The sequence below is a fragment of the Tiliqua scincoides genome, chromosome 16, assembly GCF_035046505.1.
Source record: "Tiliqua scincoides isolate rTilSci1 chromosome 16, rTilSci1.hap2, whole genome shotgun sequence".
In the NCBI taxonomy this organism is placed as follows: Eukaryota; Metazoa; Chordata; class Lepidosauria; order Squamata; family Scincidae; genus Tiliqua; species Tiliqua scincoides.
In genome coordinates, this window is record NC_089836.1 from 1,785,905 (window position 1) to 1,809,929 (window position 24,025).

Consider the following 24,025-nt stretch of genomic DNA (forward strand, 5'->3'; position numbering starts at 1 on the left):
GCTCCAGAGCCTGGATTACTGACCCAGCTTAAGGGGGATACTGGCTGCAGAACTAATCACAAGTTCTTGTTAGGTACACTTAAGCTCTCCTTTTCAGCTACTTAGTCCTTTCTTCTTTCCAATTTTCTCTACCCCCCCCCCAAAAGTATGTTTTATTTAAGATAAGATCCCAACACAATTATGAATACACATTAGAAGTGCAGGAGAAAATGTTTGCTGCTGCATAGACTGCAAACGTTTAACCCCTTCCTCTTCTTACTAGACTTGTGTTTCTTGACCAATTTAAGTATACAAAAGTCTGGCCTCTGCTACTTGAGGTAACCCACTGCCTCCTGAATTTGGGGGGGGCATAAAAGAGTCATCCCCTTCTAGATTCTTCCAGGTCCAAGAATACCAACACTGCTGCTCCATCACACACAACACACCCCTTGGCAAGAGCTGAGCTGGGAGTTAAGGCTCCAGTTGTGGTAAGAGGAACCTTTGGCTCAATGAGGAGGGGGGCATACCCCAGTCTTGCATCACCTCTGTGTGTACACAGCAGAACTATCCCAGTTGGACAGGGACAGCTGCTCCCTTCAGTAGCTAGTGCCAGGCAGGGGCTGACCAGAGCAGGCCGTTTGCAGGCCTAGCATGCTATAGGTTGGGATGGGAGACGGCTGCATGAAGAGATTGCCTGCCACGTCAAGATCCAACATAAGGCCAAAAACACAGTAAAGGTGCCTCCCTCCACCTGTGCCAATAGCCCCCAGAGAATCTTCTCTATTCACCAGCAGAAATTGCAAAAGTGAGTTTATTAAGAGTAGATAACTTTCAATATTAACAAGTTTGGGTGCTTAGACTAAAACAAGACAGGTGAAAACAAACACTGTAGACCGTTAGCCACAGGGGGGGAAAGGAGGCTGGACCACATCCCATGCAGACCCCAGGTCATGTAACTGGGAGGATGTACCCCAGGCCCATCCCAAACATGGGGGGTTAGGAGGGAACAAGGGGAGTTTTATCCTCCCCCAAAAACAGGAGAAAAAGAAATCCCTTAAAAAGAGTCAAAGCGTTCTCAAGGGGCATAAAAAGGCCCTGGCTGGAAGACACTCCAGGACCTGGCCAGTCGAAGACAGTCCTCGCCTGGTTGGAGCGTGAGGTCAGAGCTCCCAGCAGTCCTTGAGCACCAAAATAGAAAGTCCTCCTCCAGAGGTTGCTCCTAGGCAGGCGGCTTTATGCCCACGTCCCCCGACTTGGCACTGAGCAGCTTCTCTACCATGGTGCCAGCATAGTTCAGGCATCTGGCCAAGGCTCGGCAGCAGCCAAACTCTTCAATCAGCGCCAGCTTATAGGTGCGGAACTCCCGCTTCTCGTTGATGTACGTGACAGCAGCCATCAAGGGGCAGAGGATGACTTTGGTGTGGTCCTGGAGCCAGAGGGGATGGAAGAATGAGAGAAAAGAGCCACACTTTTAGTCAAAACGCACCCACCTTTGGCTTCAGAGAGGGGCAGAAACGCCAAAGCCAGTTTTAAGCATTCCTGGAGAAAGCCACAGAACTCAGTAGCTAGCCCATGAAGTGCTTAGCAGTCTTCAGATCTTTCTGTAGCAACTAGGGATATTCTCTGGACCTCCCCAGCCCTGTCTTTCTGCCACGCAGGTAAGACAGCCCCAGAATTCTCAGTAGGGGTTTTGCAGCACAGCCTGCCTTCACCTGCTCCACTCTGCCATGCGTGGGATCTGGCTGGTTCCAGATTCCTGGAATTGCTGGGCAAAGCCCTGCAGAGTAACCCCCCCAGGACAGCCCCTGTTCCCCATAGTGACAAATTGCTGCCATCAATATTGAGGGGGTCTGGTGAGTCCCCTGCTGGTGGGAACGAGTTCTCTGTCAGCATTAACTGGCCCAAATGCCATTCCGGGAAGAGGCAAACAGTTCTGAGAGACAGCAAGTGTCATCTGTTCACGCTGCATTGGGGAGAGGCCTATGGTACTCCCATCATTTGGGTTCTGACAAATCCAAGGAACAGGCAGCAGGAGACTGATGTTTGGGCGGCCCTATCTTCTCTTGTGACCCATCCTGAGTCCATCCAGCCCAGCTGTGGTCCTCCAAGGCCCTGCCAGGAGCAAGCTTGTCTGCCCTGCCAGCAAAACACCTTCAGCAAGAAATACTGCTGGCGATTTCACACCCAAGCCTGCAAGTCACGTGTTCCTGCCACAGGGCCCCCTCCCTTCCTCCCAGCTCCAAAGCCTACCCACAGGGACAGCCTCTTTCCATCACCTCACCCGGAAAAAGTTGATTTGCACAGTGCCATTGCTCAGGTGCAGGACGATGGCACTGCGCGTGCGGAACCAGGTGCGCAGGTAGGGGAGGCGCGTCAGCTCGTCCCCCTCCCGGGGGGTGATGTTGGCTCCAGCCTTCAGTAGGTGCTCGCTCATATACTGGCAGAAGTATTCCAGCAGTGTGACCTGCAGGGAGGCAGGGAACAGACACAGGCTGCCAGTGCAACCAGGGCCAGCCGCCGAGCACAGGCAGGCCCCAAAGCCACTCCCAGGGGAGACCCTGCAAGGCTCCGTTCTTGGGCACACCTGACCTGACTGGAGGGCCAGACCAGACCTGACCCTACTGATGGGACCACCCCAGTCCTGATTTGCTTGCAAGGATTGCCACACCCCATGGCTCAGCCTGACCACCTCAATATCACGGCTCCTTCTTGAATGGCCACAGCAGAACTCCATTTGCCCAGAACACTCCAGCCCCCCTGGAAGTTCCTGCATCTCTGGCTGTAGTTCTGAATGAGGGGACAGTCACTCTGACCCTGCCCTTCTCCCACTGCACAAGTCATGTCTTGGGAGGCACCCACCTTCTTGGTGTACTCGACCGGGTACGACTGGATGCTGAAGTAGGACTCCGCACTGTCGCGTGCGATGTACTGCAGGCTGTCCCTGTCGCTATACATGATGAGGCGGGTCGAGTCATTGAAGAGGACCCCCATGCTGTTGTCACACAGCTGGTACCCTGTGGCAAGAGGTGGAAGCAGATGACATAAACTGATCCACTTCTCAGCCACACTGCTGGTTCAAGCAGGGAGGTCTTGCGCACACTCCCCTCCATCACAGGGGCCATTTTTGCAAGGTGCTGGAATCCGTTTTACAAAATGGCTGCTGTTGGCAGCCTTGGCCATTCCCTCTTCCTAACAGCACCTCAAGAACCTGCTGTATTGGGGAGCCCCGACACAAAACCGACCAGTCACAGTGAGGAGGTGGCAGCAGCTGCCACGTGTGTTGCACCTCCGACAGGTAAGAAGGGGGGGCTTCCAACTCAGATCATTTAGGAACACAGGGAAAGGGTAACAAAATGGGGCCTCTGCCTATTCATGCCCATTCAGTTGACATGACAGGGTGTCAGACAGAGGCTTCCCAGTTCCTCAAGCGGATACGGCAAGGACTCGACCTGGGACAAAACATGAATGCCATCTTCAAGCCAGGACCAGCCCAAGACCCACTGGAGTCTGAGGCAAGGTGCCAAATGAGCTTTGGTGAGGTGCCAGCCTCTGTTCCTCTCCCACCCCTGGAAGCAGAAGAGAACACAGTGGATGGTGAAAAATCAGAGGGAGAGACTTTGGGGTGTTCCCTCCCTTTGCTCCATCTCTCCCCCTTCTCTAGCTAAGGTGCTGAGAAGGAACTGTAGAGGTGAGTAGGCAGATCAGGAAGGGGCACCTGCTTCTGAGCAGCAGGCTGGCACCTCAGCCAGTCTCCACATTGGATGTTCCAAGACCTCCACATTGGATTGAAGAGTTAGAGGAAGGCAGAACTTGGCATCATCCAAATCCATCAGGGCTATCCTTGCTTGAGCGTAACCCAAGGTTGCACTCCTAAGAATATCACTTAGCAAGGCATCCAGGTCTAGCATTTAGTAGAGCCCCAAGAAAAAAAAAGCCACCACACACACCCCCCCCTTTTGCTGAGGTGGCTGCTTGCAAACAGACTGGCTTAGAAAAGAGCCTTTGCTCACTGAAATGCCTTTTTTCTTTTCACAGAGGAGCAGACAATATTCGAAAGAAGGTCCTCTAACTTGCTACTAAGGCCCTGCCCAGGTGGCACCCAAAACTTGCCAAAGGGCTGGTCCAGGTCAACAAACCAGGCACTACTCACCCAAGCCATACTTGTCCGAGTAGTCCACCCATTTGCTAACCCAGAAGATCGGGATGCAGGCTGGGTCTTCAGCCTCCTCTGGAAAAAAGAGAGAGAATGAGGGGACTGAACGGAGAAAAAAATGCAGGTAGGCCGGCTCAGAATTGGGACCCAGTACCACCACCACCCTCTCCCAGAGACTCACCTTGTCTCACTGGGACCCTTTCTGAGGGCATGGAGGCATTGACTAAGGTAAGTTGCTGCAGCAGGTTGGTCAAGTAACTGTCCACAGGCTCTTGGAGCACCACTTCTGTCCCCTTTTCAGGTGCCTTCTCAGGCGCAGCATTCTCTGGGCCTGAGATATGAGTGAGGAGACCCCAGATCAGGCACTAGAGACACCCCTTTGCCTGTCACTCAGCCCAAGCCATTCCTCAGGCAGCAGAGCAGTCCCCCAAGGAGAGACCTCCCCCAAGGCTTCCAACAAGCCTCCTGTCCTGCTCCCGGCTGCTTCAAGCCAACAGACAGATCCCAGCCCCCCTGCCAGTGCCCCACTTGGAGAGCTCTCCCAACAGAGAGCCTGCACCTTTCTGCGTGTGATGAAGTCTTATTGCAACTAAGGGCTCGATCCTATCCAACTTTCCAGCACAGATGCAGCCCGAGGAAGGGAACAAACATCCTCTTACCTTGAGGAGGCCTCAGTGGCTGCCCCTGCACTGCAAGCCCCCATTAGCACAGCTGCAGCAGCACTGGAAAGTTAGACAGGATTGGGCCCTCAGGCTCTGCAAGCCAACAGCCCCATCTGCCCTGGGCAAGCCACTCTGGTGGCGCAGGCTGCATGATCCCTTGGCCCCCTTCCAAAGCCCCTCCCCTACAGATTCCAGTTCCCCTCCCTCTCCAGGCTGGCTGCTGCAGGACCCCATAGCCACTCACCCTTGTTTACCACAGCGAGGGGTTTCCTCCCACTGGGAGCCAGAGAGAACCGAGGTGGGACTGTGAGGCAGCTAGTGGGCAGCCGTGAGGGGATGTAGCCTGTGGTGAAGAACTCGTCTTCTAGCAGCTCATCAACAGTCGGGCGGGTAGCCGGGTCAGGTCGAAGCATCTTCTGGATGAGGTTGGCAGCCACAGGGTTGATGTGCTGAGAAGAGGGAGGAGCAAACAGAGTTGGCAGGAGGTAAACCAGGAGGCAGCCAACCCCACATGATGAGAGGCCCCCAGCCCAGCGACTCCCTGGACCACCCCAAGGCAGTTCGCCCTCTGAAACTCTTCCTTCATTGGGGCTGCCAGCACCCCACGGCATCCCCATCTTGCTATGCTTTCTTACAATGGCCTGCAAATGGGGCACTGGAAATAAAAGGCACATAAAAGGCACCTCTCCCCATGTTAGTTCTCTAAACATTTCTGGAAGCAGAGTGTAAGTCCTACACAACATGCCCACCAACACAAAGTGCTTCTAGAGCCCCACAAAGCCAGCCACCGTGCTTAAGGCCACTGAGACCCTCCATCCTGGACTCTCCCTCCTACGAGTTCAGAGGGGGCAAATGGTGTTTTTGGTGTTTAATCCTGAACAGGATGGTCCTCTGAACTGCCTTCCATACAGAGTCAGACCATTGGTCCCTATAGCCCAGAGGTGCATGTACTGACTGGCAACCACTTCCTAAGGGCTTTGGGCACAAGGGCAGTTGTCAGTCCTTGCTGGAAATGGAACACAGCTTTTTAGGGCCAGGATGACACTAGTTCTAGTCTCATGCTCATCAAATAACTTTTCTTGCTCTCACCTCAACCCCCGAAGGCCTTCAAAGTGAGGTAGGTGAGAAATGTAAACGTTCCAACACAATAATGGGAGACGGTGATCTGGAACACCATCTAAGCCCCTTTCAGGAGTCAGGGGCCCCCATTTTAAAACCCAAAGAGCCTGTGCCATACCGACGGAATGGTGTATTCATTGTTCTTGATGCGTCTGTATGTCTGGCTTAGAGAGGCGGTCTCAAAAGGTGGCTTTCCCACCAGAAGGGTGTACCTGTGTGGAGAGACCAGAGATGGAGACCTGTTGCATACCTGGATACAGGTAAGAGCAAGGCACAAGGGGGCTTGCTGCTCACCCAAAGTAGGAAGTTGCAGGAAGGGACACTCTGCAAAGTTGGTTGATGCCTGTACTAACACTTATTCAGAGATGGCCAAAGAGGACACCTGGCTCCTCTCTCAATGCCTGGAGGGGAAGACAGACCATATCCCTCTGCCAGGATCAACCTCCTCCCCCTCCAGAGTGCATCTGTCCACCAAACATATATGGCTGCCCTCACCCCAGGACTCGCCTGAGCTTGCTACTATAGAGTGGCGCGCAAGGACAAGGGAGAGCTCCGGCAGGCTCTCAGACCCTAGCAAACAGCATTCCAGAAAGCTTGTTGAGATTCCTCTCATCAGTGTTGGACCTGTCAATCAACTGATGGGGCAAATGCCCCAGCGTGGAGCCCTGCCCACCTCCAGGATAGCACCAAAGCCTCCCTGTTTGCCAGAAGCAGTTTAAAGCAGGGGTGCTCACACTTTTTTGGCTCGAGAGCTACTTTGAAACCCAGCAAGGCCCGGAGATCTACCAGGGGGGAAGGAAGCGTCTGACAGACACCCCCTTTAATGTATGGAGCCCCTGCTGGAGTCTGGTCAGTTTCGTCAGTTTTGTTGCTGCATGCCTGAAGAGCAGCTAAAGTGTCGGTTTCAGTGTCAGTTTAGTGTCAGCTAAATATGTCAGTTTCGTCTAGTCACTAGATGAAACTGACATATTAACAGTTTGGAGAGACAGGGCTCCTCCATCTACTCATTTTGCCTCGCAATCTACCGGTAGATCGCGATCCACCTATTGAGCACCCCTGGTTTAAAGCATCGGGAAAGCTTTAGGAGGCTTCTCCCGACACGACCTGGAGTCACACAAGGCTCCGTGTGCTCCAGGTAAGTGGAGGGGGGTGGATTTGCATGCAGGGGGAGAGCCATTGCCCTTGGGCACAGGGTGGGGGGGACCACTATTGCCTTGCATCACCATTTTTGGTGTAGGGGAGGACCACCAAGTTTAAAGACCAACCCATGAAAAAAATTATTCTACAAAAAGCATCACCAAATTATCTCCTTTCCTCCTTGGAGTCAATATTAACATTCAAGTGTGGGAGGCCTTAACCAGCCCACCCACCCCCAGGGTACCAGTCAGACATACATGATGCAGCCGATGGACCAGATGTCCACCTCGAAGCTGTGGCCCTTCTTGTCCAGCACCTCCGGGGCGATGTAGTTGGGAGTCCCACAGAGGGTCTTCTTCCGCTCACCGTCGTATTCCACCTTTGTGGCCAAGCCAAAGTCACCTGGATCAAAAACACAGACGTGGCCCCAGTCAAGACTTCAGCTGAGTAAGATCCCAAACTCACTTCAGTGGGATTTCCTGCGTGTGCAAAAGGGTCAGAGGACCTATCCTAATAGGATCTCCCACCAGGCCCCAGGCAGACAGAGGATGGATTACACGTGCCAAATGCCTCCCATTACTCCCCACCACCACCACCATTCAGCATCTCCACCTAGAACAGGACAACTTTCAGCTGACAGGGTCCCACCATTGGTTAGTGACTGGAAAGGTTCAGTTACAGAAACCATGTACAAAATGTATCTACAATAGGTCCTCCTTATCCATGGATTTGACCCCATGAGGTTCTGAACCCGCATCTGGAGGGCCTGGAGGACCTCGGACATGACTGCAAGTGCTTTCCAATCATGTCCTCTGACCTCCAGTGTTATGTGATGCAAGGAGGTTGTCTGCAAAAAACTAGGAGTGCCTTTTGAGATGCAGCATCTCAGAATCCATTGGGGGGTCCAGGAATGGATCCTCTGCAGATACTGAGGTCCAAACTCTGATAACTAAGAATTTTCATAAAAGAGAAGACATATTTGCGAAAAGTTTTATAATATTTGCAGCACGGTGGGGGGGAGGGTTGCTGCTTCTTGGTCTTCACTCTGGCTCTCAGCAGCAGCAACCCAGTCAAGCAGCTACTTCAGCCAACAGAAGGCAGGCAGAGTGTGGCAACAGGCTGAGAAGGGGGAGCACACACATAATCACCACCCCCTGGGCTCAGTAGGCAGTCAAAATGTGTGGGTGAGCCAGATGAAGCCTGTGCTTTGGAGACCTCCGACTTGGAAGGATCTCAGGGAGAGGTAGCCAGGCCAAGACCCACAAACCCTCTGCAAGCATAGCACTGGTTCCCAAAGCACAGAATGCAAGCGGCTGGAAAGACGAGTTCTCTCCTATCCCAGGAAGCATTTTGGTTTCTCAGCCTGCTTATGTCTTTCTTGTAGTGCACAGTCCTGGCCTCCTTGCAAGAGCCCAGAAAGGCACAGGTCACAAAATTCAGGAAGGACTCCAAGATTCCTTCCTCCAAGGCTAGGAGCCATGCAGTTGCTGGGATGAAGGCAAGTTGAGAGCTGGCCTTCCAGGCAAGAACCCATGGACTTCCCCAGCCCTCCCCACACCTCACTCCTCAGGGACCTTCCAGACGGGTCAGAGGGCCCAGCCAGCAAAGCAGACGGGAGACACTTGATCCTCCAACTTCTCCTCCTCCTCACCTATCTTCACCTCCATGTCATCATTGAGGAAGAGATTGCCCAGCTTGAGGTCTCGATGGATGACGCGGTTGCTGTGCAGGTACTGGCAGCCCAGAATGATCTGTCTCAAGTAGTAGCGGGCCTCGGGCTCCGTGAGTGCTTTCCGGCGCTTGTGCAGCTCCAGCAGGGACTGGGCAGGGGAGGAAAAGGAGGGCACAACCCTGGTGAGGAGAGGGAGACCAAGTACCAGGAGGCAAACAGTACCAACTCCCTGACACTACCCTGTACCCCTCAGCCCCCCCTACCAGGGCCTGCCAATTCATAGCAGAGTCCGTAACTTCAGAGCCAGTTTCTGAACAGGCCAGATTTCCCTAGAAGAGAACGGGAGCCTTGACAGCTACTGGTAGTGTAGTTTAATTCTGAATGTCATCCACACCCCAGCAGTGCCACCCCCACTTACTTGATGATAGGTTCAATCATCCTAAGACACCTGAGCAGGGAGGAGGCTTCTAGCCCTTGGCTTCTGCCAGTACAGCCCCACAGATCCCCTCCCCACCCCCTTGTGACCTTTGGTTTTCCTTGAGAAAAGTGGCACTGCTGCCAAAACCCTACTGCTGACATGCCCCCCATCAGCTTCACTGTTTGCAGACATTACCAGAACTCAGCCAGTGAGCCAGGCAGGCTTGACCAGGGCTCGTCTTCGGGACTACAATCCTATGAATTGTGTAGGGCAGGGGTGTCCAAACTGAGGCCTTGCACAAAGCAAGTCTGGCCTTTCCATCACTGCCACATCACAGATGTGAAACAGCAAGCAGTGGAGCTTAACCAGTTGCCCTACACTGAGAGCAGTTGCCAGCATGAGCTCCAGAAAGTCTCTGGATGGCCAGAGGCTCATTGGAGACTGGGGGCTCCCCGTGGGCCAGATTGGGGGTTTGGGCACCCCTGGTGTAAGGCAACCCTACACAATGTAGGGTTTTTGCAAGGATTCCACGAGGCCCCTGGCTGGTTTTCAGAGCTCCCTGGGCAGCCACAGCTCAGCGTTTGGGAAGCACTGCCTGGATCCGCCGGTTTCTGTGTCTGGGGACCCTGGAGGTGGGCTGCTGAGCCCCACAGCCAGCAGAAGGAAGCACCACCCTAGATCAGGAGCCCCTTCCCCACTCGCTCAGGCTCCTCCCCCGCCGCCACTCCCTACAGGACCCACATGCTCCTTAACTCCCGACCCACAGCCCGAGCAGGGCAGCTCCGAGAAGGCCCGGAGCACGTGCAGATCCTGCCCCTGCTGTCCGCTCGGACTAACGGCCCGGTCCTGCGCACGTCCCCCGAAGGCTTCAGCGGGACCTGCTCCCAGGGAGGCCTGGAGGCTGCAGCGGGACTCCCTTCCGGGCAGACGCGCGCAGGGTCGGGGGACACCCGGCGGAGGGCGCTCCGCACACGCCCAGAGGCGCCGTCGCTGGACCAGAGAGCGATCGGGGGCTCCCTCCCGGGCAGACCCCTGCGGAGGGCGCTCTGCACACGCCCAGAGGCGCGGCTGCAGCGGGACGTACCCGGCGGCGACAGAGCTCGAGCAGGATGAAGACGAAGTGCGCGTCCTCGAAGAAGCCGTGGAAGGCGACCACGTGGCGGTGCGCCAGGCCGCGGTGCAGCGCGATCTCCGAGACCATCTTCTCCTTCTGCGGCGCGCGCTGCAGCAGCGCCTTCGGCACCAGCTTGCCCGCGAACACCGCGCCGCCGCCCGCCTCGCCCGCCTCCAGCAGCTCGTAGCACTTGGCGAAGCCGCCGCGGCCCAGGAAGCGCCCGCGCCGGTAGCGCCGCCCGCTGCGGGGGTCCAGCACCGTCTCCGGGGGCGCCGCCTCGCCCTCCCGCGGCCGCCCGCGGCCCGTCTCCGCCGCCGCAGCCCTGCCGGCCCCGCTCATCGCTCCGACCGCTGCGCCCGCGGCCGCCCGACGGTTTCAAAGCCGGAGCCGCGCGCCCATTGGCCGCCGTTCGAACGCGGCCCGCCCCGAACCGCCCCCCGAGAGGCAGCACGGGAGCGGGCGGAGCCGGAGGCGGAGCTCTGTGCGCCCCTACCGGAGCGGCTCCGAAGGGGTGCTCCGCCACCGACGGGACCCCCGCCCGCCCACAGCGGCCGCAGCCTCCCTGCCAGCGGGACCTGCTTCGGAGCAGCCCTGGCCGGCACCGGCTCAAGCCCTGCGCGAGCTGCTGGCCGCTGTCCTGCCCCCTGGAGCCGGTGGGGCGCTTCTGGGAGCGAGAGGGGTCGGGAGTTAGACCCCCAAGACCGCCTGCAGCCACTCGGAGTGAGTGTCGGGGGAGCTGGGACAGACCGAAGGAAAGGTCTCTTTGCCAGCATGTCATTGGCCGGTGGAACTCCTTGCCACAGGATGTGGTGAAGGCGCCTGGCTTGGAGGCCTTTAAAAGGGAGCTGGACAAATTGATGGAGGAAAAGCCCATCACAGGTTACAAGCTATGATGGGGATGTGCAACCTCCTGATTTTAGGAGGTGCCAGGTGCAAGGGAGGGCACCAGGATGCAGTGTGTTCCCTGGTGGGCCAGCATGAGATCAGTGAGGGCCCAATCCTATCCAAATATCCAGCTCCAGTGTAGCCACAATGCAGCCCCTGGTAAGGGAACATGTATTCCCATACCTTAAGAAGGCCCCACTGATTGCCCCTCCACCACAGGATGCAGCACACACCCCACTGGCACAACTGCACCAGCGCTGGAAAATTGGATAGGATTGCATCCTAAATTGGGGTTGATAGGCCTTTGGTCTGTTCCAGTGGGGAGCCGAGCTGTTCCATCTGCTCTGAGCGTGGGAGGATGGAGGCCAGAATGTGCGACCAGATCAAGAAAGAAACATCTGAATGTTGTGGTTTCTTGAAAGATAGAAACCTTCTTTCAAATTGTAAAAATCCCTACCGGGATTTAGATTGCCTGCCTATGTAAACCGCCTTGAATAAAGTCTAAGGAGAAATCTGACCAAGAAAGGCAGTATAGAAATACCTGTATTATTATTATGAATAATAATAATAATAATAATAATAATATAATGATCCAGGTTCAAATCCCTGCTCAGCCATGAAGCCACCTGGGTGACCTTGGGCCAGTCGCTTCCTCTCAGCCTCACCTATCTTACAGGATTGTTGTGAGGACAAGGACAGAAGCCAGGCAAGAAAGCTCTACTCAACTTTCTTTGAGAGCTATGATGGTGTTGTAGTTCAGGAGCTAGACCTGGAAGATCTAGGTTCAAATCCCCCACTCAGCCAGGAAGCTCCCTGGGTGATGGTGGGACAGCCACTTTCTCTGTCTCTCTGCCTCACCTCTCTCACAGGCTGGTTGTGAGGAGGAAGCATGAACACCACCCTGAGCTCCTTTGGAGGAAGGATGGTATGAAAATGTGAAATGTGAAAAAATCGGTGGAGGGAGCAAAGGTAAACAGGTTACACTTAGGCTGCAATCCTAACCACACTTTCCTGAGAACAAAATAGCCCCATTGAACAAAATAGGACTTACTTCTGAGTAGACCTTGTTAGGCTTGTGCCCTTAGCTTTTCCACACTTTTCCAGCTTTTCCACACTAAACAGCTTTTCCATAGCTGTGCCAGCATGTACTGCATCTTCCAGTTGGGGAGGGGGCAGTCACAGAGGCCTCCTCAAGGTAAGGGAATATTTGTTCCCTTACCCTGGAGCTACATTGCTCTTACTTCAGTGCTGGAAAGTTGGTTAGGAATGTGCCTTTAGTCTGAGAGATGCTTACTTCTGAGTAGACATGCCTTGGAGTCCGCTGATCGGACTGGACTCTGCGCTAAAACCGACACGTTTGGCATTTCCCCCTTCCATGAAGGAGGGCAGCCTGGGTGGGTAACCTTTTGGGGCCTGCAAGATCCCCCCCCATGGCTGTTTTGCCTTCTGAACTTCTCACCCCTTTTCACCTTTGAAAACATGGGACCCTGAGGGATTCCCAAGCAAATTAAATCCAATCGATATTACAGTCTCAGAGCAACAAAGAAGAAAGTAAGTGCTGCAAAACATAATCAACTACAATAAACAGTGGTTCTCACACATTTTGCACCAGGACTCACTTTTTAGAATGAGAATCTATTGGGACCCATCATTGGGAAGTGATGTCATGGCCAGAAGTGACATCATCAAGTAGGAAAATTTTTCACAATCCTAGACTGCATTCCTACTCACTTACTCAGGAGTAAGTTTCATTGACTATCATTGTTAAAATAATATACATAGTAGCTTGTTAAAAGTACAAGTCTGTAATATTTCCGCAGATGCAGTCACATACCATGGTAGCATCAAGTCTAATATATTAAAAATAAAATATTGAAATGAATGGGAACCCACCTGAAATTGGCTCACGACTCACCGAGTGGGTCCCGACCCACAGTTTGAGAAACACAGGTGTACACATTTGATTCCTGTTGTGTATGTGCAACATTGGGCAGAAATGGCTTTAAAGGCTGTTCTCTGTGAATGCTACTTAAGTTCAGGGGAAATAATGGAGGACCACATATAGCTGACAATCTCATGCGAATCCCCATTAAAGAGCGACAATCCCAGCCTGAACGCCTCACCTGGCTGTACTGTAAAGGTGCCCAGTGTGACAAGGGTGAGGGGTTATAAGTGGGGAATTAAATATTAGATTAGTATTAAGAAGAATGGATAAACTAGAAAGGATCCCAGGAAAGTTGAACTAACTGGATGGAATCCAGTTTTGTTTTGATCCTATCACCAAGAAAATGTATTGTTTTGACATGATAGTGTTATTTCTTTGCCTACGTCAGTGGTTCTCAAACGTTTAGCACAGGGACCCACTTTTTTGAATGAGAATCTGTCAGAACCCACTGGAAGTGACATCATCAAGCAGGAACATTTTTAATAGTACTAGGCTGCAATCCTACCTACATTTACCTATGACTAAGTCCCATTTACTATTATTGGTAAAAGCATATACATAGTAGACTGTTAAAAGTACAGTTCTTTTTTTACTTTTATAACACCTTCATCCCAATTTTGGAGGTAATTGAAGTGGGGTTATGTAAGCCGCCTTGGGTGCCCTTTGGGGAGAAAGGTGGAGTATAAATCAAATAAGAAAATAAATGGGGAGCCGTGACCAATGGCCATAGGGATCAGGGGAGTCGCAAGCTGAAAATGTTTGCAAACCTCCCTGCTGGAGTGAGCGGAACCAGGTGGTTGGCTGCTTGCTCGCTCGCTGCTTTCTGATCTTTCCTGGGGACCAAGTTATTTTCCTGTTGATTAAATTAGTAAATTCAATCACAATCTGAGATGATTTAATTGAGAGAATTTATTTGGACCTGACAGTTTTATGCCTGTGTGATTAAGTATTATAAGGTTTGCTTTTGATTTTGCATAATTTAACTTTAAATTCTGTACAGGAGGGGGACCCACCAACTATTAATGATCAAAATAAACTCTTTTAAGATGCATACAGTTATAATTTATTTCAAAGCACAAGTTCCTCCACAGGTTTCTGTTGTTCTATTGCCCAAGTGACAAATATGTTGAAAGTAATATTTGGAGCTCTTTAGCTGCTGCTATAAATCTTCAGGGATACATACAATTTATTAAAAGTTTTGAAAGGAGTACAAGTTACCATTTATATGGCAACAAGTGACAAATAAATGTGCATGTTTGTCTTCTCAGAACACCGGTGGAGACAACATCTCTCCCCAGCTGCTTTGATTTGTACTAATGGGTCATACTTGTGGTGGTGACAGTTTGGCTACAAATCTTCAGCCTTGTCAACACAAACCCTTTTCAGTCAACTGGAATATGAGTTGTGTCATTAGTAAAATTAACTCAAGGCTCAGTTCAAAAGCACAACTGGGGGGACGGGACAGGACAGCAACTCACATCAACATGGAGCAAAGTATCCAGTGTGTGATGAAACTGAATATTTTGTTCCATTCAATAAAATGATTTGGTCTTTTACTATTTTACAATGACTGAAAGCAGTTTTGAAACAACCTGTTGGTCCCAGAACCACTGCTAATTGGATTCAGAAGCAGTTGTGTCAATTTTCTTATGCTGAGAAGGGCAGAGACTAAGGGCCCAATCCTATCCAACTTTCCAGCACTGATGCAGCCGTGCCAATGGGGCATGTGCTGCATCCTGCAGCGGAGGGCACTCAAGGTAAAAAAAAGTTTGTTCCCTGTCATGAATATGTACATGTTAGGCCTGGGTTAGCATGTGGAGCCTGAACCAAACTAAGTCAGTAATGGAGAAGTGGCTCGCAGTTCCCAGATGCAAGAATGTGAGTAAATAAACAAGAATTACAACCCCTTGGAATGTTTAACACCTTAGTAGATGGAGAGGTGCCTGATCAAGCGGAATGGAATGCAGCTATGGATCTCCAGTTGGGAGGGGTAAAGAACTATGAGGGGCTAGCAACCAGTCCAACTTTAAGAAGATTCTGTCCTCAAAAGTTTCTGATTGGACAGTCTAAATAAGTATGAAGTCACCTCAGTACTATTAGCATAAGAAGTATAATAATAAGTGCCCCAAGGGGTGTGCATGTTCCTTCTTGGACAGAGTTTTTGGGTGCAACATCCTGCATGCTTGGAGCTCCATTGTCCAACATGGGCACCTGGCCTCATAGGTAGCCTGGACTAAAAGATCTACAAGAGTAACTGACCCAGGTGAGAGAGAGGGACTAATAGAGATAGCCAGCTAGCTTTATTATTTTATTGCTGATATGTTTCCTAGATGTTTATGCCTCTAGCATTTGCTGCCTTATGTACTTAATAAACTGAAATCTCTTTTACTAAGTTGTTTCATTGCCTGTTGGGGACAAAGGTTCAGAATCTTGCCTAGCCGTTCAGCAAGCTACCAAGTGCTCATTGATGTCTAGTAACTTGAGTACTGAAGCTTTAATTGGAGAAAGAGTTCGGTGCCTGCAAGGGATAGAGTTAAGCCTAGAGGGTCTCAGTGTCCCTGGACTGAAGCACTGGCACATACAGGGTGGTGGCAGTACTACTAAGCAGTGGGGCCTTGACAGCTTTAGGGTTTTGAGAACCAAGAACTCTGAGCACCCCAAACCCCCCTAAGTTTATGACACTCCCTTACCCTGAGGCTGTGCTGCAGCTATATCAGTGCTGGAAGGTTGAATAGGATTGGGCCACAACACTGCAACCCTATCCATGCTTTCCTGGGAGTAAGTGCCATTGAACACAATAGGACCTCTGATTAGATATGCATAGGATTGTGCCCTAACTGTCCTTATTCATCCCAGCACTGTATCCCTTCCAGTAGCTGTCACTATTGCTTTTTGAACTTCTGTTTATATAAGTGGTTCCCAAACTTTTCCCTGCCATGACCCACCTTGTCCTCTGCAGTGGGTCATGACCTGATGCTCAGTGTTCCATCACAAAGCATTTTTGGGAGCTGCTTTCTGGTTGCGCTGGGCCTGCGACCACTTCATTGGCCTCCGCAGGCCCAAAACGCCTCATGAAAGCATCCAGAAAGCGACTTCCAGTTTATGGAAGTAAACCAAAAGTTGCAGATACAAACTTGGAAGTAGCTTCTGGTTGCTTCCTCAAGGCATTCTGAGGCCCACAGAGGCCAATGGCCTGCCAAGCAGGCCTGTCACTGCTTGGGAAGCAACTCGCTAGTAGGTGGTGTGAAGGAGCTTCTCAACCCAGATCTCTTAAATCCCACCCAAGTAGTGGGGCAAGATGTCAGCAGAGGACAGTCATGAGCAAAGGGGTGTCTTTTACACAGGTGGTCTTTTACACAGCCCATAAAGCATGCAGGGAGTGGTTCTGCTCAGTGGCACTTGACCAGCAAACCAGTCGCTGAGAAAAGGGCACTCAGGAGGGGCACTAAACTTGGTTGACCAAAAATGTCCAGTTCACCAGAGAGCCATCTAAGTACCAGACTTGCCTCTAGAGCAGGGGTCTCTAAACTTTTTGGCCAAAGGGCTGCATCAAATATCTGGCCCAGTGTTGAGGGCCAGAAAAAAAAATTAAATATAAAATTTAAATAAATACATTAGAGGTGGAACTTAGATGAATGAATGAGGGCCCAATCCTATCAAATTTTCCAGTGCCAGTGCAACTGTGCCAATGGGGCATGCTCTGCATCCTGTGGTAGAGAGGCACTCACAGAGACCTCCTCAAGGTAAGGGATCACCCTTACCTCCAGGCTGCATTGCCTCTGCACCAGTGCTGAAAAGTTGGATAGGATAGGGCCCTGAATGGGCTGAAATGTCCAGGATTTCTCCAAGCACCAACACAGCCCAAAGCACACACTTAAATGGACCTCCATTCCCCCACCCCACAAGCACAACTCCGGTTATGCTTGACAACTGTGCCAGAGGCTGGCCATGAGCCAGACAAAGGCTCACCGTGGGCTACATCTGACCCCCGGGCTGGGGTTTGGAGACCCGTGCTCTACAGCCACTGAACCCTCCTACTAAAGGATGCTTTGCTATTGTTGCTTCAAAATACTTCACTTCTACAACCAGAAAACACACTTTGTGTTTAGAGGGCAAAAAACTTCCTGCACCTACTTAGGACCCAATCCTATCCAACTTTCCAGCACTGGTGCAGCCACAATGCAGACCTGAGGGGGCAAATGTTCCCTTAGCTTGAGGAGGCCTTTGTGATTGTCTCTCCACCACAGGATGCAGTGCATGCCCCAATGGCAGAGCTGCACTGGCACTGGCAAATTGGATAGGATTGGGCCCTTAGTGAGAGGTCTGTTGCTCCCACCTCTCGGAGTCCCACTTCTGAGTCTCTCGGAAGGAGTTGGGGACTGTGGGGTCCCCACAGTCTCTCTGTCTCTACTTCCTCCATATGCACTGTTTGTGATTTCATGACCCAGGATCTGAGCAGGCCCCCTCCCCAGCGTGGCTGACCTAGGATGTGTAGGATTCCCACAGGCCTGCTGTAGGAGCCCACCCCCACCTCAGAAGAGCTGGCTGGATCAGGCCAAAGGCTACTCTAGTCCAGCTTCCTGTATCCACAGTAGCCACCAGGTGCGTCTGGGAACACACAGGACAACAAGGCGCCTGCATCCTGGTGTCACTCCCTTGAAACAGCCCACTTGTAAAACCAGAAGGTTGCACATCCCCATCATGGCTGTCACCTGTGATGAACTTTCCTCCAAAAATTGGTGCAATCACCTTTTGAAGGCATCCAAGCCAGACGCCATCACCACATCCAGTGGCAAGGAGTTCCACAGACCACTGGCACGCTGGGCAATGAGCTTTTCCTTATGAATGCAGGTGTCTGAGGAAAGCCCTGGAGAGGCAGCAGCGGCCTGAAGTCTAGCATCAAAAGAGCCCTGCTGAGTCAGGCTAGAGCCCCACTCGGCCCCCTAGGGCCCACAACCAGAGGGCTGCATCATGGTCTGTCCCCTGCGATGGCCTTTCCTCCCTCGGTCTGTCCCATCCACCTCTGAGAGGCATCCAGACATTCAGACGTCAGCCCCACATCATGTGGCAAGGAGTTCCACAGGCTGGGGCTCTTCCTGTGCCTGTTGCAGGCCTGCAAGGCGCTCCCTCCTGCAACCAGAGCAGGCAAAAGACCCGGATGTTCTTGCTGAGCCTGCTTGCAGGCCCAGGCCAGGGGAGGAGCTATCACAGGACCGCCCAATGAGGAGAGGAGCCTGGGCGGCCCCGCCCACCGCGGGGAGGAGCCGGTGAGGCCCCGCCCCTAACATCACCCAGCCTCCGCTTCCCTTGGGGCCCCGCCCACCGAGGGGAGGAGCCGGTGAGGTTCCGCCCCTCACCCAGCCCCCGCTTCACTCGGGGCCCCGCCCACTGAGGGAAGGCGCCAGCGCGACCCCGCCCCTCCACCAGACGTTCGCTTCCAGAATGCTGCCGGGGCCCGTACAGGGCTGCAGGTGGGCGGCCTCACAGGGTTCGGCCCTCCTCCTCCCTCTTCCCCGGGCACCCGGCCAGCGCTGAAGGGCCTGTCCACACTGCGCGTGCGCCTCCCCGTCGCTAGGCAACGGCTTCCCGGCTCGCGCTCCGCAGGGAAGGCGGGGCCGGGAGGCGGCGGTGGCGCCGCGTGATGACGTCAGCTCCCCGCGCTCGCGCGGGGGGAGACGGAGGAGCACCCGAGGCGCCCTCAGCGCCTCCTGCTCGTCATGGCCGGCCTCAGCCGCCCCGCCGCCGTCAGGTGAGTCCCTCGGACGCGGGGCTGAGCGCGGCGGGCGCGGCTCCGGGTCGCGGACAGGCCTCGGCAGGGTGCCAAACCAGGAGCGCTCCCGGAAGGGCCTCCGAGACTGCCTGGAGGGCCCTCTGCGAACCCCCGGCCGGCCCGTGGCGGCACTGCGGGCCCCGCGCCTGGAGCCCTCCTGAGCAGGCCGAGCCTCCTGCCCGCCCCCCAGCAGTGCAGAGCCCCGTCGGGCTTCAGGCGCTCCCCTCCCTGTACGGGCGAGGAGGCGTCGCGAGGGGCTTCCGGGCCTCCCGCCCCCTTCTCTGCCAGGCGCTGCTGGCTCCAGCAGACACTCGCAGACGGTCTGCAGGGACTGCTTCTCATGCACCAGCCACCGTGTTTTCCAGCTACCCCTTTAACTGCTCCTTCGCAGTGCTGCAACTGCCGCCACACACAGAGCCCCCCCTCCTCTCACCCCTTTCCTGCTTCCTGGCTTCCGTGCCACCGTCCAGCTCAGTCATTTCCAAGCACTCTGCCGTGGCACACTGGTGTGCCCTGAGTGGTGCACAGGTGTGCCACAGGAACTTGGGGGGAAGTCATTTATTAACAGGGCCAATGAGAGATGTGAGTCGCACTGCCAGCACGGTTTGCCTTGTCACAGCCCAATCCTGTGCTTGTCTACTCAGAAGTAAGTCCTGTTGTCTTCAATGGAGCTTACTCTCAGGAAAGTGTGCATAGATTGCAGCCTCAGGGCCCAATCCTATCCAACTTTCCAGCACCGTGCAGCTGCATTGCAGCCTCAAGGCAAGGGAACAAATGTTCCCTTACCTGGTGGAGACCTCCATATCTACCCTCCCACCACAGGATGCAGCACACACCCCATTGGCAGAGGCTGCACCAGGGCTGGAAAGTTGGATAGGATTTGGTCTTCAGTTGTCAAAAACCTGGTGGTGGCCTTGACCATTTTAGTGCCTTGTCAGTGTGCCCTGAGATGGAAAAGGTTGAAAATCAGTGCTCCAGCACCATAGTGGACAAGGCACAGTGAACCTGCTTCCTCAGCCCCAAAACACTCGTTCAACAGGCAGGGGGCCGTACCATGAACCCCCCTCAGCTTCTCCCCACTTGTTGAAATGCAGGAAAAAACCAACCAGGTAAAGAGGACGCTGTGCAGCTTTAAGCGATTAGGGTGTTCTGTGGATGGATTTTCTTTACACCTGTGTAGGATAAAATTTCACTTATTGAGGTGGGCCTTGAGAAGCAGCCCCCCTGTACCTGGCTGCCCCTTTCCCTGTCAGCTACATGGGGCTCTTTCTGGTTCTGTGGGCACGTGCTTGTTTTCTCCCATCCAGCCTATCTGACACTTCGTGTTGACCTTCTGTACCTTCAAGCATGCAAATTTTATTGCATTCCGAAATGCCATCACAGGCCTCAGGCACCGTCTAGGAACTTGGTGGAGATGGCCGGTTTTTAGCTTACTGTCTGCTGCTAGGAGTGTAATCAGGGGTCTCCAAACCCTGGTCCGGGGGCCAGATGCGGCCCATGGTGAACCTCTGTCCAGCCCACAACCAGCCTCTGATCCCGACAGTCTCTGGCCCAGTTGACCAAACACAACTGAAGTTGTACTTGTGGTGTGAGGGTGATGAGGGTCCATTTAAGTGTGTGCTTTGGGCTGCATTGGTGTTTTGAGAAATCCTGAATATTTGAGCCCATTTATTCATTCGTCTAAGTTCCATCTCCAATGTACTTATTTAAATTTTATATTAAATTTTTTTTTGGGCCATGATGTTTGTTGTGGCCCTTCAGCCAAAACGTTTAGAGACCCCTGGTATAGATGAACTATGTACCTGCCCTCTTCCTCCTCCCTAGATTTCCATAGCTTTCCTTTCAGTGGTTGCACTCCAGCATATAGTGGTCATTTGCCATGGCCTGGGACATTTTAGAGAGTGGGTTTAGACCAGTTTGATCAGGGACAGCCTTGAACGTGTGTGGGGGTATTTGGAGGTCAATGCAACCGTCCAAGTCCACAGCAATGGATGGAATTGACTTTACCACATGGCAGAAGACTGTGAGACTCTGTGCTTGGCAGTTGTCTAGGGCTCAGTCTTGAAACTCAGATGCCTCTGCACTTAGAGTCCAGCTTGAAACTGACCAACCTGCTTGTGTCGTCCTCCGCCTACGTTCCTGCCCTTAGGGGCTTTTCTCAAACTGGCTTTCCTTCTGTTCATTTCCACAGGCAACTTCCACCCTGGCAAGACAGTTCCGCATTTGCACTTCTGGGTCTCTGGCCTTCCCCCCCATCTTCATGGATGTTGTCTGGTCCATTCCCTGCACACCCAGCTCTCCAACTGTGCAGAAGGTGGGCTGCCTGATGCCTGTCATCCCCATCCCGCGGCGGGTCCGGTCTTTCCATGGCCCCCACACAACATGCCTGCACTCGGCCTGTGGGCCTGTCAGGACCACACACTTGGTGCGTACCAAGTACAACAACTTTGACATCTACCTGAAGTCCCGCTGGATGTATGGCTTCATCCGGTTCCTGCTGTACTTCAGCTGCAGCCTCTTTACCTCCATCCTGTGGGTGGCGCTGTCAGTCTTGTTTTGCCTCCAGTACCTCAGCATTAGGGTCTTTCTGCGTTTCCAGTACAAACTCTCCATCATCCTGCTCTTGCTGGGGAGAAGGCGGGTGGACTTCAGCCTCCTGAATGAACTGCTCATCTATGGCATCCACGTCACCATGCTGCTGGTGGGGGGGCTGGGCTGGTGCTTCATGGTCTTTGTGGACATGTAAATAAAGCAGGTGCATGTGGGCCCAGGCTGGTTTCAACCACTGGGGGACAGTGACTGCGGCATGAGGAGAGTTTCTCTGTTTTCAGATGTCTCATTTGCCACTGTTGAAACTTGAGGGATGGGGGTTGGTTTATAGTAAGAAAGTGGATGAAAGTGATACAGCATCATCCACTATGAGGGTAACAGGAGTTGAGCCCTCCCAGGCATCCGACCCTTCCTGGGTATTTTGCCTCCTTTGACCCCACTTACTGGCTTTAAGCAGCCCAGAGGACATTGTCTAATTAGAAGTACAAGCCAATCTTGGTAGAACTGCCACCACCCTGCATTAGCCTCTGCCACAGTCCAGGGAAACTGGGACTTTCTGGGCTTTGCTCTAGCCCTTGCAGTCTCTGGGCTCCCTCTGCTTTGGGACCCAGCCCTCAAGAGTCTAGACCAGTGGTTCTCAAACTGGTGGATCGCAACCCACCAGCTTGTGTAAAGCTGCCCTGTTCCCTTTAAGGGGCGGGGGCAGGGGGGAAGCAGCAAAGCGATCCCCAGGATCGCTCCCCAGCAGGGGAGGGGGGGCTATATTTTCACAAACCATGCATGCTCCCAGGGTCCAGGGGGTGCGGGGAGCCCAGTGCAGCGCTTGTGGGGCTCTCCGGCTTGTAAACAGTGAAAGTTCCAAGCGCGATTAAACCAGAAGTAGAATTCCTGGTTTTGTCACGCTTGGAACTTTCACTGTTTACAAGCTACGGAGAGCCCTGCAAGTGCTGCGCTGGGCTCCCCACACCCCCTGGACCCTGGGAGCATGTATGGTGTGTGAAAATATAGCCTCTCCTGCAGGGGTGTGATCTGGGAATCGCTTTGCTACCCCCCCCCCCAAGACTTCCCCTGGGAGTAAATCTCCCAGGAAGTTTGAGAACCACTGGTCTAGACAATGTAGGTTACTTAGAACCCAATCCTAGGCATGTCTACTCTGAAGTAAGATCCATGGTAGTCAATGGGGCTTACTCCCAGGAAAGTGTGAATGGGATTGTAGCCTCAGTAGCTTGACCAAGTGGCTAGGCTGGATTCTGAACTCCTATTCCCAATACACAATAACACAGGCTTGTAAAAGATAGTTTATTAGAGAGAATAAGGTTACACTGACTGAAAGGTTTCAGGTAGCAATTGCCGGAGGTACAGACATCTGGAAATATGTTGCCCTCTCAGCAGTATATGCAACTAGGAACCCTCTGGGCCGGTTCTCATGTGCGGGTTTGCCCCTTGTGGTCCCTGCTGCTGTCAGGATTACACATTATGCCTGGAGACTGGTGGAATTGGTGAGGCATAGTGGACACCAGAGACTGGGGACACCTTGGATTGTCCCTGATTCAAACCTTGTCTTTGCCATGACCTCCAGAGAATCAGGAGAGCCTGGCTGCTGGATCGGGCCCATGGAGGGCTCACCTAGTCCTACATCCTGTTTCTCACAGTGGCCCACCAGCTGCCTCTGAGAAGACCACAAGCAAGAGAGAAAGGCATCATCCCTTTGCCTCCTGCAGGATTGGCCTTTTCATGGCACTCTCCGCCACAGTCCCAGGGTCTCTTTCTTGATGGCTCAGGCCCCACTGATACCTGTGTGAAGGAGATACTTTGCACCTACTGACACTGATTTGCCAGATGGCCTCAGGCAAGCCCCAGACCCCCAGCTTCTCAGCGAGCAGAGTTGTGAATTGCTGAAAAATTGTATGATGTGTGAGAGGCACGTCGGACCTTCTGAGGTGTGTGTTGGCATCAGGGTGCCAAATTGTGGCAGGGACCAGCTTTGCCCCCCCCCCACGGTGTAATCCTGGGTGTGAGTGGACTGACCTCTCTAGAGCCAGGGAGAGGAGGGGTTTGCTTCTATGGAGATGCTCTAAGAGGATTTCCTGCCTAAGGCAGGGGGTTGGACTAGATGACCTATTGAACCCCTTCCAAGATTCTGTGGATTTTCCTTTTAAAGATAAATGAGGGGTGGGAGAAGCAGACAGTCCCTTCCGCACTTGAGGTGCTGGTGAATCCTCAGCATCCTGCAGGGGTTCTGACCCCCTCTGATGTTGCTGTCCATGCTTCTGCTTGACTCCATCCTTCTGGGTTTTCTGTTGTCTTCTTAGGTGGTTGAGGTGTGCCTCTGTTGTAGGCAAATATGTCCCTCTTCAGCTGGCTTTAATCTTCTTCTTCCATGTAAAGTGGTATCAAACCTGACAGCCCATTTCTTGGCCTTCCTTGGTCCTTTCTAGGAAAGGGCCGCCTGGGTATGCAGTTGGTTGTTAGTGACAGGGTCTGCTGCCAACATTGGTGACCCCCGGTATCAAGAGGTGCAGTGTGTGTGTGTATCCCAGGGGTGGGTGGGTGGTGGGTACCCCGGCTACCAGCATCCACTTGGCTGTCGTTGGAGATGGAACTCCAGGCTAGAGAGACTG

The 24,025-nt window shown here is 53.1% G+C and overlaps 2 protein-coding genes across 2 annotated transcripts; one reads left to right on the plus strand and one right to left on the minus strand.

Moving 5' to 3' along the window:
• Positions 1 to 807: 807 nt before the first annotated feature.
• PLK1 (polo like kinase 1) lies at positions 808 to 10,356 on the minus strand. The gene is made up of 10 exons (XM_066610658.1): positions 10,225 to 10,356; positions 8,702 to 8,870; positions 7,308 to 7,452; positions 6,032 to 6,125; positions 5,039 to 5,243; positions 4,314 to 4,463; positions 4,130 to 4,207; positions 2,839 to 2,993; positions 2,261 to 2,443; positions 808 to 1,405 (listed from the first exon to the last, which is right to left on the minus strand). Exons 1-10 carry the CDS (start codon positions 10,339 to 10,341, stop codon positions 1,199 to 1,201), a joined length of 1,503 nt encoding a protein of 500 aa, XP_066466755.1. The 5' UTR covers positions 10,342 to 10,356; the 3' UTR covers positions 808 to 1,198.
• An 8,339-nt stretch (positions 10,357 to 18,695) lies between these two features.
• On the plus strand, positions 18,696 to 21,653 carry TMEM250 (transmembrane protein 250). Its single transcript, XM_066610830.1, has 2 exons — positions 18,696 to 18,833; positions 21,046 to 21,653. The coding sequence occupies exons 1-2, from the start codon at positions 18,726 to 18,728 to the stop codon at positions 21,598 to 21,600; spliced, it is 663 nt and encodes a 220-aa protein (XP_066466927.1). The 5' UTR covers positions 18,696 to 18,725; the 3' UTR covers positions 21,601 to 21,653.
• The last annotated feature ends 2,372 nt before the right edge of the window (positions 21,654 to 24,025 follow it).